Genomic DNA, 14,649 nt, shown 5'->3' with positions numbered 1-14,649 from the left:
CCCATGCCAGGTACTTCAGAGGGAACGAACAGAACATTTAATCACCGAGTAACCCATCTTCTGTCACCCATTCCCAGCTTCTGGCAAACAACAGCTAAAAACACTGTTTTTAGCTGCCCATCCTAGATAACAGCCATTGATGGATCTAGCCTCCAGGAACTTACCAGTCCTTTTCTGAACTCTGTTATAATCTTGGCCTTCACAACATCCCCTGGTAAATGCTGACTGTGTGAGGTAGTAAGGAATATTGCCTTTTGTTAGTTTTAAATTTGAGACTTATTACCTTCCTTCGGTGACCACCTAGTCCTTGGATTATGAGTAAACATTTCCAGATTTACATTCTTCGCATCAGTCATGATTTTACAAACCACTATCATATCCCCCAAGTTGTCTTTTTTCCAAACTGAAAAGTCTCTCTGTTCCATACCCCCTAATCATTCTGTTACCCTTTTCTGTATCTTTTCGAGTTCCAATATATCTACTTTGAGATGGGGTGACCAGACCTGCATGCAGGATTCAAGATATGGGAGTACTATGAATTTATACAGAGGCAGTATGCTATTTTCTGTTTTATAATCTATGCATCAGCTAACAATTCCCAACAATCTTTTAGCTTTTTTGACTGCCGTTGCACAGTGAGTGGATGTTTTCAGAGAACTATCCACAGTGACCCCAAGATCTCTATTAGAGTGGTATCAACCACTAATTCTAGACCATGCAGATATATCCTAAACTTCCAGTGCCATTAAATTAGACACCTTTCATCTATGTTATCAGTGGATCGTCAAACTATCTTCAGATGCAGGGCCCAATTAGTGTTTAGAGTATTTATAGATGGTCAGTAATATTTTCATTAACAAGACTCTGAATTGACACTGCCGTGTTTAGAGAAATCTTTTAGTCTTCATCACATGCTCTCTGTCTTCAAGAGAGAATCCACAGGTAACAAGTAAAAGCTTTACAATTAACACAACAGCTAAACACCACCTGTGCTAGAGCCACACCCAGAATCAGGAATATGGAGGAGAACCACAGTGTTCGATATGCTCCCCGTTGGCCACTTGGCGAACAGGGCAGCAGAATGTGGCAAAATGTGGCTCAGGAGAGCTGCACACATGGGGCACCCCTCCAGCCACTCCACGCACCCACCCCACTATGTGGTGGGACAAGCACTTGGTGGCAGCAGTGGAGGTGGCTCCTCTGGCCCTGGCGGGCTGCATTCATGTGGTGACGAGCATGGTGCAGCTTCAGCCCAAGGCAGTTCACACAGCTCTGGTGGGTAATCTCGCAGGGGGAAGGTGGGGGCCTCTGGCGATCAGTTAAATTTCTTTTGCACACCACTGGAGTAGAAAGTCTCCAGTTCAGACCAGAGCTAACAACAGAGACAAGAAAAGGCGCCAAGCACATTCAGCTTTCCCAAAATAAAGAACCCACTGAGTGACAAAGAAAAAAGCCAGATGTATAGCAGAATGAGGGAAGACAGAAACACACACACACACACACACACACACACACACACGAGATCTTTCCTTTGAGATTGTCAGTGGTGCTTCAGTGGAATTCTGACATGACCTGGAAACCCCCACTGCATAGTGAGCAGCTGAGGGAAGAGAAATACTTCATTCAGAACAGACATCACAACTATGTCTACACTTAAAAAAGGTGTATTTACTACATACTAACATATTAATTTACATTTTTCCTACTCTTAACAAGAGCTAACAGTGCTATGCTCCTAGTTGAAGCATTTCATGTTCAGTCTACTGTCTGCATGTGTCAAGGAATGAAAGCAATCTGCAGTGATCGTTGTCCTGCTGCTCAAATTCTGCCCTGGAGTAGAGAAGTGGAAGAGTTCAATCAAAGGCAACAGAACTCTTGGGAAAGTTCAACAAGAAAAGCTGCAAGTAGTTTAGGATTCCCTAATCAGAAACATCTGACTGAGAGAATGCAAAGCACCTCTGTGCTGAGAGATAAGAACTTTAATAATTAACTATTCAATTAGCTAATGAATAATTTTAGAGTTTGAAGACTTACCAGCTTTTAAATCCTGGACTTCACTGTATTACCACAACCTGCATCCGTCCCACTAGCTAGCTCCCTGAGGCACAACCCTCTGGAAAGTCAATAGTAAAGAAAACACAACACACAAACAACAAGAAGGCCTGTTGCACCTTATAGACTAACAGATATTTTGGAGTATAAGCTTTCGTGGGCAAAGACCCGACGATCAGATGCACAAAAGCTTATGCTCCAAAATATGTTAGTCTATAAGGTGCCACAGGACTTCTTGTTGTTTTTGAAGATACAACTCAGCTACCCTCTCTGATACAAGTGACAGAAGCAGCAGCAGCCTCCCCTCCGTCATCAGTGTTGTGCCACTCCCTGAAGTCAGAACAGGTGAAATTCCTGCCACATGATCTCACTTTTCTATTGAATGCTCAGCCTGCAAGCCAGGAAGGCTACACCTGTGTCTTGGTCCATAAACAAGGCCAAGGTGACCTTTCATACTAAGCTAAACAGTACACCATTCAACTCTTCTCCCTGAGAATCCATCTGCCCCAATGCCTTATGGCTGTGTCTTAGCTAGGACAGAACTGTTTTTAACTTGTTAGCTAAAACCTAATGAAGACAAAATTTGTATTTTTCACCTAAATTAGCACATCAAGTTAAAGACAGTAGAAAAGCCTATCCCTTAACCTTACCCGCTAACTGACACTTCCTCTGCTCCCACTAGTGCAGATAAGATCTAAGACTTCAGCCCTGCTTAAAAGATCACCTCTTGCAAACCAGACTCTCTCCTCTATCACTTCCTAGACATCAGACACCTTGTGATGAAAGTGATTAGCCAGGTGTAAGGAAACCACAGCCCTATCATCAAAACATTGTTTGCTCTGCCCAGGGCCTGGCCAAGGGTTTTTGGTGCCCTAGGCCAGGAGTAAGCAAAGTGAGGGGTAGGGCCCCCCAGGGGGCATGATATTTCATAAGGAGGGCACAGCACAATCAACTGCTGGGTCTGAAGCTCATCCATCTCATTAAACATGTTGAAATATGTTACTGTTTTTAGGTAGATACAGTCACATTAATATACTGATTAATACAATTTTTACATTCTACAGACCAAAAGGGTTTTTTCTATAGGAACATAACCAGAATGTCCATCAGTTTAGATGACATTAAATGGGTTGGGGGGCTCTGCTAATTGCAGGGATAAAAAGTGGGGCCTGACAAAGTTTGCTTGCCCCTGCTCTAGGTCAGCGGTTCTCAAACTTTTTGGCCACGGCCCACCCCACTCAATGCAAACTTTTCCATGGCCCACCAGCCAGCCACATGACTACAAAATGCCTTTGCTCATCTCTAAATACCTTAAAAACCAAATTATTCATGCTAGGCTACTGAAGCTATACCACAAGGACAGGGGTATAACAAATAAGGAAATTAATAATAATCAAACTCATTAAACAGATTAAGCACAATGTTATCATGGTAGTTTACCAAACTTCATTTAAGAGACAATAAAATATTAATTTATATTCACAAGGTTCCAATGTTGTCTATTGATGGCAGGGGTAGAGAACCTCTTTTGGGTCGGGGCCACTGATCTACAGAAAAATCAGCCAGGGACCAAAAAAAATTAAAATAAATTAAATTAAAAAAACCCACGAATACCCCCCAACCCCCGACGTAGCTCCACCAGAGATACCTCGGTCTCCTGGCACTCCAGGCCCACTGTGGAAGTGGGTAAGAGAGGAGGCAAGGAAGACCAAGTTTCAGGCCTATGCAAAGGCCAGATTAATGCTTAACTCAGGGTTAGTATAAATTGTGGGCCTCCCTCAGGCCAGAGTGAGGCAAAAACCAGGGGCTCAGCGTGCCACAGATGGGAGTCAGGGTGCAGGTCTGAGTGGGAGATAGGGTGCTGTGGAGGTCTTGCCAGGAGGGAGGGTGCAGGAGCAGGCTAAGGGTGGACATTCTGAAAGAGTGGGAGGATGCAGGAGCGAACTGGGAGTGGGGCATTTGGCCAGGAGGTAGGGTACAGGAGAGGATTGAGGGAGGTCTGGAAGGCACAGCAGAGGACTGGCGGGAGGGTGCAGGAGCCACCTGGGACTGAGTGTGCTGGGGAGGGGAAATGCAGGGACTGGCTATGTGGGGGTGGCAATGACCACTGAAGTTTGAAAACTGGTGCCCTAGGCGAAGTATGACTTTAGCACCTCTCCCTGGACATTCAATATACATAAAAATGAGAAGTCGAGAATCAAATTTTACCTTTATTTATTTGGCATTCAAAATAAACAATGTAAAAATAAAAAATATTTTATTGAATCTTTTTACTTTTCATTAATCCTAACACAATTATTTACTATATAGGGCAAACATCTACAACTTTCTTGTATCAAACAATAATATTTCTGTTATCAAACAATTAACTGCAGTTAGAATGGGAAGGAACGTGTATTTTAAGTGGTATTTGTTAGCACTATCAATCAGCTGTTTGAAAAATCAGGGCTTTACTACTATTTTTACAGTAATAGTCTACAATAAATATGCAATAAATCTTACAAGTACTGGCGATCCTCCTTTTACAATCTTGTTAAAGTGTCTCACCAAACTTTCCAAGTCCAAAACATTACAAACTCTTCATGGGCACAGCATCTTTGGGATCACAACTTGTAACACAGCAGAACAGCTGTTGTGGGTCACTGATCGGCCTTTACTAAGTGCCATGAAACATTTAAAAACCAACAAGTAGTCCTGTGGCACCTTATAACAGATTTTTTTGTAGCATAAGCTTTTGTGGGCAAAGACCCACTTTGTCAGATACATCTGATGAAGTGGGTCTTTGATGACAAAAGCTTATGTTCCAAAAAATCTGTTCGTCTATAAGGAGCCACAGGACTTCTCGTTTTTGCGGATATAGACTAACATGGTTACACCTTTGGCACGTGCAACACTTACTCAACTGTCTGACTGGTTAACACTGGGCTACTGAGAATGACTGAACTGCCAGACCTCACCACCCTCAGGCAGCAAACGCAGGTGTCGTTCTTTTGAAGCTATGCCATGACACTCTCACTGTATTCATATACACACAGGCATGTGCCACAATGTGAAATATACAACTTCTGACTTTTATAAGTGCAATATTTGCAACTTTTGTTTAAGCGATGAAATATGAATTTTTAAAGTTTGTTTCTGTCTAGTTTGGCACCCCTCAAAGCATGGCACCCTATGTGACCGTGTAGTTCACCCATATGCGCCGGCCCTGCTCCACGATGAACTAGACAAACGCTACAGCAAGCTCCCTGAGCCATGCACTGTGGTGCAACAGAGTGAAAATTCCAAAACAACTTCATTGAAGGATTGAGGTTGGAGCTATACTAAGTAAGAAAATGAATAATACACAGATCAACAGAGTCCACTTCTTTTTTGGATAGGCAATTAGTTATCCTTCTTATATGCTATCCCATCTTCACTCTTTTCAACAGGCAACAGATTTTACAGCAGTATAAACTGTCTAATTTTTGCACTGGTTCAATGTGGTTTTGGGAGGCAGGATGGGAATGTGGAATAGACACATTAGCTACTTGTTGCTGCTATGATAGCCAGTAGTGAGGACCAGATGCTAAAACAAAAACCAAAGACAAATGACAAATAAAAAAGCTGAAGGCCCTGCCTGAGTATATAGAAGGTAATCAGCACTGTCCACAGAGCAAGAATCTATAGGTTGCCTCTCCGCTAGTGTATTCTGGTGTGCTACCATTTGCAACTTCTGTTGTGTGTGTCAACATACCAAGCAATACTACAAGATCTTCCCCATAGCACAAAGCAGATAATCACACTGTTACACCATTTGAAGTAGACCTACTCCAAGCATGGCTGGCAACACCATTCTCCCTCAGCATAACATCATACTAGATGGCTAGCACGGGCATTATTTGTGTGTGTAAATAATTCTCCCATGACTATCTCACAAAACCTCCACCATATAGACAGGTTTGTTTGGTCTATATTTTGTACTCTACTGGCCTGTCTCAAGCTGAAGTAGATCTATAACTGAACCATTTGGGTTTCAGAACACCACACTTGCTAGCCGTCCTTTGCCACGTAAATTATTTTACTGGGCCACACCCTTTCTTCACTTATTAAAATGCCATTGCACTCTGTGGGTTCAGCTAAGGTACACACCCCACTGTTCTCACCACAGATGCCTGAAGCAGAGATTTCTGGGAGTTGCAGTCCAGAGGTGGAAAGGTGCTGTAGCAGATTTAAAACAAATATTTTGATATGCAGAGCTGGCAGTATTGCCTGTTTTTAAGATTGTGCATCTCCAGTATAAGATCCTGTTTTGAACTGGTCATAAATTTGCCAAACTTTAACAGTGTGGTCTGAATATGTCAAGTATCGACCTCAGGCTATTTTTTTTTTGAAAGCTTCAGCCAAATGATTCAGATGTTTCTGAAAACAAAACTAGGGGAAAATACATTGCTTCACACTGTTGGAAAAAAAAAAATCTTGTGACCTCTTCGTTGAGAAGTTCCAACAGGGCTGTATGTGAGTCTTTGAACTCTGAGGAGGGGAGGCTGGGATTAGCTGGGCCAGGAGACTAGGAACGGAAGCTGGGGGGGAAAACAGAGAATGTCTGGAAGCTAGGAAAGTAGCGAGAGAGCAATTACACAAGGAGCCAGAAGTGGGGGAACTAGGACTGCCCAGGTAAAGGGACTGGCATGAAAAAACCAGAGAAGCTGACAGTAGAACTGACAGCATAGGGAAGTAAAATGGAACTCAGAAGGACCCACGGGTAAGGGTAAACCAGGACTAGGACAGGTACAGATTGGAGGGGACAGAGCAGAAGTGGTTAACTTTGGATGGGTAAGGGCAGGGGAAACCAGTAAAGGGACTTCATGAGGAGAACTTATCTGCTCTACACTAGCAGTTACGCCTTTTCAAATATGGTTCAGTTTCTTAATAGAAACTGAACCTCTCATGCCTTACCCTCTACATTTCCTTCGTCCAGAGGACAAAGAAGATAATTACAACAGCTGAATTTTGAATAGAAAGGCAACAGGGAACACGTGAGGCAAAGAAGGAGAAGGCTGCAGTAAAGCAGTTTGGAGATGGCCAAGGAATGGACTGAGACAGGGAGGAAAGGTCAGATTTTGGATGTGGTGGAGGAGGATATGCTAACAGTCTCGATGGGTGGGAAACAGCAGAGGGAGTAGTCGGGGTGGGCCACAGAGCAGGAAGTACGATGTTGGCACTTGCAGTGATATAAAACACACAAAAGCAGAGATTTCCAAAGAAAAATAGGGGCAGTCAGTTTGGGCCATATCCATGCAGAGTTGGCATCCCGCCCACCACAATTGCCTCTCTGCAATACTATCAGACAGCCATGCAAACTGAGCAGTGGGAGACAGGTAAGAGACAAATTTGTGAGTCGTCAGACACAAAGATACTTCCACGGAGATGAGGTTAGGTTAGCCCATGTCAAGTTGTGGAAAGAGACCTGGAAGGGGCCAACTACAGATTTCTACTAAGCATCAGGTGAGAAGAAGGGAGGCAGAGGAACTACTGCAGAACAGTAAGTAGTTCATTCAGCAGATGCCAAAACAGCAGTCAGAAAGCAAGTCAGTGGGGTTGCAACTCAAAAGTAAAGATATCTTAAGTAGATAATTTAACTATGTTAACTGCTCAGCATAATAGCTGAAGGAGCCAGATAACTTGCGGGTTCACTGTTACATTCAGAAGGGACAGCAAGTTGAGGGGAAGCTAGCTGCTGACTAGAACTGACAGAGCGTGAAAGTAGGAGTTCAAGCCCTGTACAAAAACTTTCAGCTACAACTACCACTGCCAAGAGGACATAGAGAAACGAGCCGAATCCTCTTCCAGACAGCACTTTTGCAGAACAATGCTACTACCCCCAAAGGGCGAGTGTGACTTTGCCCGCAGGAGAGCACTCCTGCTTACAAAACAGCAGTCACGTGCATGCGCCAAGACAAAACGCTGTCATTCACAGGAAGGGAGGGCTAAGCACACGTAAATGACAAGAGTTTTGTGGAGCAAACGCAAGTGGAAAGACAGCCTTAAAGGAGTGACCCAGCTCTCCTGGCACTCAGCTACCCTACATCTTAAGGCAGGGTGAGGGAGACCACCCAATCACAAAGAGAGAGAACTGGACAGAGGCTAACTACTGAGCAGCTATTCCCACTGGTGCTTTCGACTCACGCCCATCCTCCTTCAGAGGCCAGTTCAGAACTGTTTCCTACTCTATTTTTCCTCAGAATCAGGCACAATTCACGTGCTCCCCACCAATGGGGGTTTCACAGTTCCCTGTAAGATGCACAATCACACACTTGCCTAATGAGTCCCACACTGGGACTCAAGGCTGGCTCTCCTGCAGCTGGGGCAGCTCCCTGCTAGGGCCAGATTACAAAAAGAGCTTTGGCAGCTGCAGACTGGGCCACAGGGACCCCCTTAGTCCGAGGCACTTGGCAACAGCCCATGAAATCCCTGTGTGGCCATCCCCTTCTGGAAGGGGCCCGGGGTAGTTCCATGCTCTTACTTCCCCTACCACCAACTGGAACCAGTCTGCCATGGGCACCAGAAAGCAATGTTGTCACACTGCTCTGGCCTGGATGCTCAGCCTCTGCAGCTCCCATTGGCCAAGAATTGCAGCCAATTGAAGCTGTGGGGGATGGTGCCTGTAGATGAGCACAGGGCAGCAAAGGCCACACAGAGCCACCTGTTCCCCTATGCCTTCGCAACAGGAGCTGCCTCAGGTAAGTGTCCTGCCCCCCAACCCTGAGACCTCTCCTGCACCCTAACTCCCTCTCAGGCCCCATACATCGTGCCCTGGCCCCAGCCCTGGGTTCCCTTCCAATACCTTAACTCCCTGCCAGACACTGCACCCAAACCCAGGGCCTGAGCCTGCTCTACCACCCTAGCTCCCTCCTAGACCCCACACCTCAACCCTGAGTGCTCTCCCAACCTCATGCCTTGAACCTGCTCCTGTGCTGCAAACCCCTTGGCTTCAGCCTGGAGCCCTCTTATGCATTCCAAACACCATCTTTAGCTACACCCCAGAGTCTGCACCGCCAAACAGAGCAATCCTAAGCCTACATCCCACATGTCAAACCCCTCAGCCTCACCCCAGTCACAGACTGTCCATGTGCAGAATGCACATAACAAAATTCACCAATATGGATGTTACGTGGTGTTGAATATCATTTCCATATTGGTTCTCATAACAAAATTTCATTCCGCTCATGCACATAAATAATTAGAGGGGATGCTTTCTAGAAGACTATTTCATAGACTACAAGATCTTAGCACTAACAAATGTTTCCTGGTATTTGCTCTTCTTTTGCCTCCCCTGTTTAAAAAAAGAGAGGACTAGGTTTTTGTTTTAACTCCCAAAAAAGAAAATTTACATAATTCAGCATGCATACATGAAAAGTAAGTAGATTTTTAAAAGCTTCTCCATCTTAAATATTCTCATATTGTGTTGCCAAGGGGATGGAGTTTGGTTTTGTATGCATTTTTAAGCTGTGTTGCTTGTATTGTCTCCATAACAGATCACAGTTCATATTTCTTGCATACACCCTTCATAATCTTATGGATCAGTCCCCCTCCTTGTTGTCAATTAGCCAAACAACTATAGAATCTTAATTTTTCCCTCAAATTAATCCCTCCAGTGCCTTAATCATTCTGATTGCTTCTCTCTAAATGACCTCCAATTTGGCTCTCTTTCTTTCTGCAGATACAGTAAGGTCTCACAGTATGTGGGGGTTCCTTTCCACACACCCTTGCATAACCCAGATTTCACGGAAGTGGTGGGGTCTGTTTTTTTCCTGGCGGAACTCACGTTCTGCAGCTGGGGGAGCAGCAGCAGAAAGGTAAGTCCTGGGATGTGGGGGGCAGTTGGGGAGGATTAAGCCTGGCAGGGGGTTGTGGCCATGGGAGGCAGGTGGAGGGGCTAAGCCTGTGGTGGGTTAGGGCTGCAGGGGGGCGAGGGGTGGAGTTGAGCCAGAGCTGCGTGTGGAGGTGGTGAGCCAGGCCACAGAGGGTTTAAACCAGAGCCACAAGTGAGGGGGTGGGTGGGTGGGTGGGTGGGTGTGAGCCGGCAGGGGAGTTGAACTGGGGCCAGGGAGATTAAGCTGGAGTCATGCCTGAGGGGCGGTGAGCTAGAGACAGAGGTGGGGGGTGAGCAGGAGCTGAGGGGAGGGGGTGAACCAGGGGGAGCAAGTTAAGCACAACTGGAAATCACGCATTTCCAGGGTTTACTGGAGGAATTAGGGGGGGCGGTCAGTTGTATAAGAGCAGGGTCATGTACTCTGTGACCTCACATATTCTATGCCAGAACAAGCCTCCCATCCAGGTGTGGGGAATCTTTTTTGGGTCAATGGCTGAACAGGTGAGAATTAAAAAAAAAAAACAAAACCAAAAACCAAAAAAACACCCTCTCTGACCAGGTCGCCAAGTAAGAAGTAGTGGCGGGGGGGGGGAAATTCCTCACACATGTGGCTCCAAACTGAGAAGCAGGATAAAACACACACCTTACTCTTCTCAAGCTCCAGCCCCAAATGTGGGGGGAAAGATGTGCTGAGGTTCACATCTTATCCCCAGGGCCAGATTAACTCTTCTGTAGAGCAGGGCCAAAAATGAGGGTTCAGTACATCTGAAGGGGATGCCAGGGAGTGTCCTGCGGTTGGAGTACCAAGTCTGGGCAGGTGGTATGGTGCAGAAGTGCCTGGGGGGGTGGGGCAGGAGAAGACTGGGAGGTGCAGGTCTGAGCGGGAGGGAGAGTGCACGAATGGGGTGCAAGGTTTGGGAGGGAGGTTACAGAAACAGGGAGTGGGTGCAGGGTCCAGGCAGAAGCGGTCACACATGGCTCTGTACAGCTCAGTTGACCTACTTCCAGCCAATGGGAGCAGCAGGAGATGCAATTCCTCCACAGAGTATTTACCTGCAGCATGCAGCCACTTCTTCCCCCTGCCAGGCATTGCCAGGGGTCAGATCAATTCTACTGCTTGCACTGATCAGGCCCCTGATGCTCAGTGGGGAGTCAGCATTCGCACTCCAGCCACAGCTTCCCCTGCATGCTTGGAGTTCCAGCACAGGCTCACGCTGCCGCAGGGGAGAGGATCCAGGCAATGTAAAGCACCGATTCCAATAGCTCCACAGTTACAAATCTTACTTGACAAATTTACCCAGCACATTTTAAAACCCCACCATGATATTTAATTTGCTAACCTCCTACCTCTGAGCTCCAGAGACAGACTACCTCCCGCAAGAAACTGCGTTTTCTTTTACTGACTGAATTTACCAGAACAAGAAGTCCTGTGGCATCTTACAGACTAACATAAATTTTGGAGCATAAGCTTTCAGGGGCAAAGGCCCACTTCATCTGATGAAGTGGGTCTTTGCCCCCAAAAGCTTATGCTCCAAAATATGTTAGTCTGTAAGACGCCACAGGAATTCTTGTTGTTCTTGAAGATACAGAGTAACACAGCTACCTCTCTGATACTTGTGAATTTTCCGGACACTGATTTAATGGAGTGACTCCATACTTTCAAATATGCTGTTAGTGCTTTAATTCCAGAGCAAACATTGAGGTACTTATCAAGATATCTCCAGCTAATGGCAAAATTCTCTGTCTCAGCTTTAATGAGAGATTAAACTAATACAGCTCCTGGCAACAAGCTTTAAAAAGTGAAGCTTAAGAATGCTACACTGATGCCATTTTCACTTCTATCACCATCCTAGTTCATACCCACACAAAACTCACTTGAGCCCAACCACTTAAAGACTTAAGCACGTTGACAAAATTCAGGGACAATCAACAGGTACTAGTGTCTGCTTGCCACCAAGCAAAAAGACCCAAAAATACTCCAGAGGCAAACTGAAGGTGCTGTCTTATATCGCTTTCCAGAGTCATCCAGAAGACAGATTGGCACTTTGCTTCCCCCCTTTACATGTGTGTGACATAGCAAAGAACAATTCTCCGATCCATGTCTCCTTCTCATTTCATTTATGTGATTAAAGAGCAAAACGTGGACTGTTACGAGTGAATTCAGCACCAGTTTAGTCTACTATTTTAACAGGTGAATCAAGCAGCCCTACTCATACCTAAATTTACCTGGAGATGATAGTACAGAATGTTTCGGCAACAATGCCAACTGCTCCAGGGTTCTTACTAGACTCTGCCATTGTGGTGCCTTAAATGGAAGGCAGCTTCTTTCATAGTGTAAGAAACGCAGCCTGGTGCGAAGGCTGAAACCCCCCCAAGCGGTACCGTTTCCAGCCCCCCCAAGCGTTAGCGACCAGCCCCTCGGCACAGGCTCCAGTGCGCGCCACGCTTGGAGCACAGTACGGAACCTACAGGTACTGCCCGTCCCGGCTCAGCCTGCGCTCCCCGCTCCGCCTCCCCCCCCGGGCGGCGGCGCTCCGCTCACCGCCAGCGCACAGGGCTTCAGCAGCCTCGGAGCTCGCAGCAGCCCCGCAGATCCCCTTACCCAGGAGCCCCTCCTGCTAACCCCCATCCCGGGGGACTTGCCCTCGGCCCCCGCCCGGAGCGGACAAAGGTCGGCGCTACCGGGCGAGAGCGATCGCCAGGCGGAGACCCCGCCTCGCCCCGCCGCACACGGGGCCTGGGGGGAACCGGCGCAAAGCCGGAGCGGGGCCCGGCACGGGGACGGGGACGCGGCCGCGGCCGCTCCCGCTGCCGCTGCCGAGGCGCTCCTCGCGGTGCCTGTCTGCGGAGCTCGGCAGCGCCCGGGGCCCCCCGCGGACCGGAGCCGCTCGCGCACCCGAGAGCCCGACGGGCTTCCGCTCAGGCGGCGCCGGGTCCGCAGGAGGCGCCGGCGGGCCGAGCCGCCCCTCGCCGGGCCGGGGACACCCCCGCAGCGCGCGGGCACAGCCCGCCCGAGCCAGCCGGGCAGCCAGACCCCCCCGCCCCGGCCCGAGCCAGCCGGGCCCCGCCGGGCAGGTGGCGCCAGGTGCGGCGGGGGGAGGGGCGGCGCCCCGGTACTCACGAATTTCTTGGACTTGCCGAGGTCCGGGGGCGCCGCCGCCTCCTCCGGGCCCCTCCCCTTCTTCTTGTCGCGGCCGCTGCGCCCCGAGCCCCCGCCGCCCTCCATGGCGCCGCCGCCGCCTCCTCAGGCCCGCAGCCCGCGCTGCCCAACCGCCCCGCGCCGCAGCCGCCGCGCCCGCCTCATTCCGTATGCAGCTCATTAGCCTACACAATGAGCTGCGGAATATTCATGAGCGGGAACTTCCGCTTCCGGCCTGCGGGGGGCGCCCCCCCGCCCGCCGGGCAGAGCGCCCCCTGGCGGCTGACTGCCGGGCTGCGCTCGTGCCTCGGCGCTCAGGGCCAGGGCCAGGGCGGCCGGCGGATGCCGTGCAGCGGGGGAGGGGGCGGGGCGTGCCGCACCCCGCCGCGCAGCTGCGCAAGCGCACTCCGTGCCCTGCGGTCCCCGCGCCCCAGGGCGGGCCCGGCTGGCGGCTGCGTCCCGGAAGCGCGCCGGGCTCGTGCTCCGCTGCAGGCCCCAGCGCACGTGAGCGGGCGGGGGCCCTTCTCCACGGCCGCCCGCACCAGGCTCCGCTCTCTCCGGCCCCGGGACCGGCTGCTCACGGCATTGGCCTCCCTGCGCAGCCTGGCCCTGCAGCGTGGGCGCGGCCAGCCGGCTGCTCGCACCCCCCGACCCTGCGGGGCCCAGCAGCGCCCTGGGGCCCACGGGCTGAGGGCAGCCATGGGGGCGGCAGCTGTCCTGCCACGTAGCCTGGGAAGGGGTTACTGACGTGCCGCAGTACGCAGCACCCTCCTTTTCAGGGCAGCGGCCAGTGGTGGCTGCGCCTCTCACCGTCACTGCCTTACACTCTAGTACAAACCCGGTATTTGCCAGCGAACACCGCTCAAGGAACTGAAATCGAGGTGTGGGGCCTGCAGCCACAGTCCAAAAAGTGGACCTTAGCCTGTGTGCATGTTTGTCCTTAGGGGTAAACAGTGCCTGGCAGGGGACAAAGTGCAGGGAGGGTCACCTCCCCCATCACCTCAAATTGTGATGGAGGCGGAGGTGACCATATACTTCCTCCCTGCTACCATGAGTGACCTAGTGCTGTCCTCTTCCACTCAGAATGATGGGGGGGATAGTATCTTAAGGGGGCTGGGAGCTGCTGAGACTGTTCTAGAGAGACAGAACAAGTTCTGCTGCAATCCAGGCAGCCTTCCACCCTCTAGTCTTGTGCTCTGAAGTGAAAACATTCCTGGAATTTGTTCACTCCTTTACAATGTCACTCTTGTTATTTAACCTGTCTGATTAATTATTGTTCAAAGGAACACGAGGACTATAAATTCCAGGGAAACAAGAATACAAAGTATTAGAGGTAGCTCTGTTAGTCTGTATCTTTGAGACCAAGAAGTAGTGCTGGGGCACTGTAGAGGCTAAGATTTTTTGGAACAAGAAAAGCAGTAAAGTAACACTTTAAAGACTAACAAAATCGTTTATTAGGTGAGCTTTTGTGAGACAGACCCACTTCTTCAGACCATAGCCATACGGGAACAGACTCCATATTTACGGCATAGAGAATGGCTCTCTGTTACCAATCAACATGCAAGATATTTTGGAGCATAAGCTTTCATGGGCAAAGACCCGCTTC

General features: G+C 49.0%; 1 protein-coding gene across 3 annotated transcripts in view; it reads right to left on the bottom strand.

Moving 5' to 3' along the window:
* DIAPH1 (diaphanous related formin 1) overlaps positions 1–13,214 on the bottom strand; it is a 128,329-nt gene extending 115,115 nt beyond the window's left edge. The window contains exon 1 of one of the 3 annotated variants that reach the window (XM_075009907.1): positions 13,026–13,214. In XM_075009907.1, the coding sequence (XP_074866008.1) occupies positions 13,026–13,130 (105 nt within the window). In that variant the 5' untranslated portion in view covers positions 13,131–13,214. The remainder of the gene's footprint in view (positions 1–13,025) is intronic. The other 2 variants (XM_075009906.1, XM_075009908.1) reach the window with 2 other exon arrangements.
* Between the last annotated feature and the right edge of the window lie 1,435 nt (positions 13,215–14,649).

Source organism: Carettochelys insculpta, chromosome 15 (genome assembly GCF_033958435.1).
Source record: "Carettochelys insculpta isolate YL-2023 chromosome 15, ASM3395843v1, whole genome shotgun sequence".
NCBI lineage: Eukaryota > Metazoa > Chordata > Testudines > Carettochelyidae > Carettochelys > Carettochelys insculpta.
This window is presented reverse-complemented; position numbering and strand designations above follow the sequence as displayed.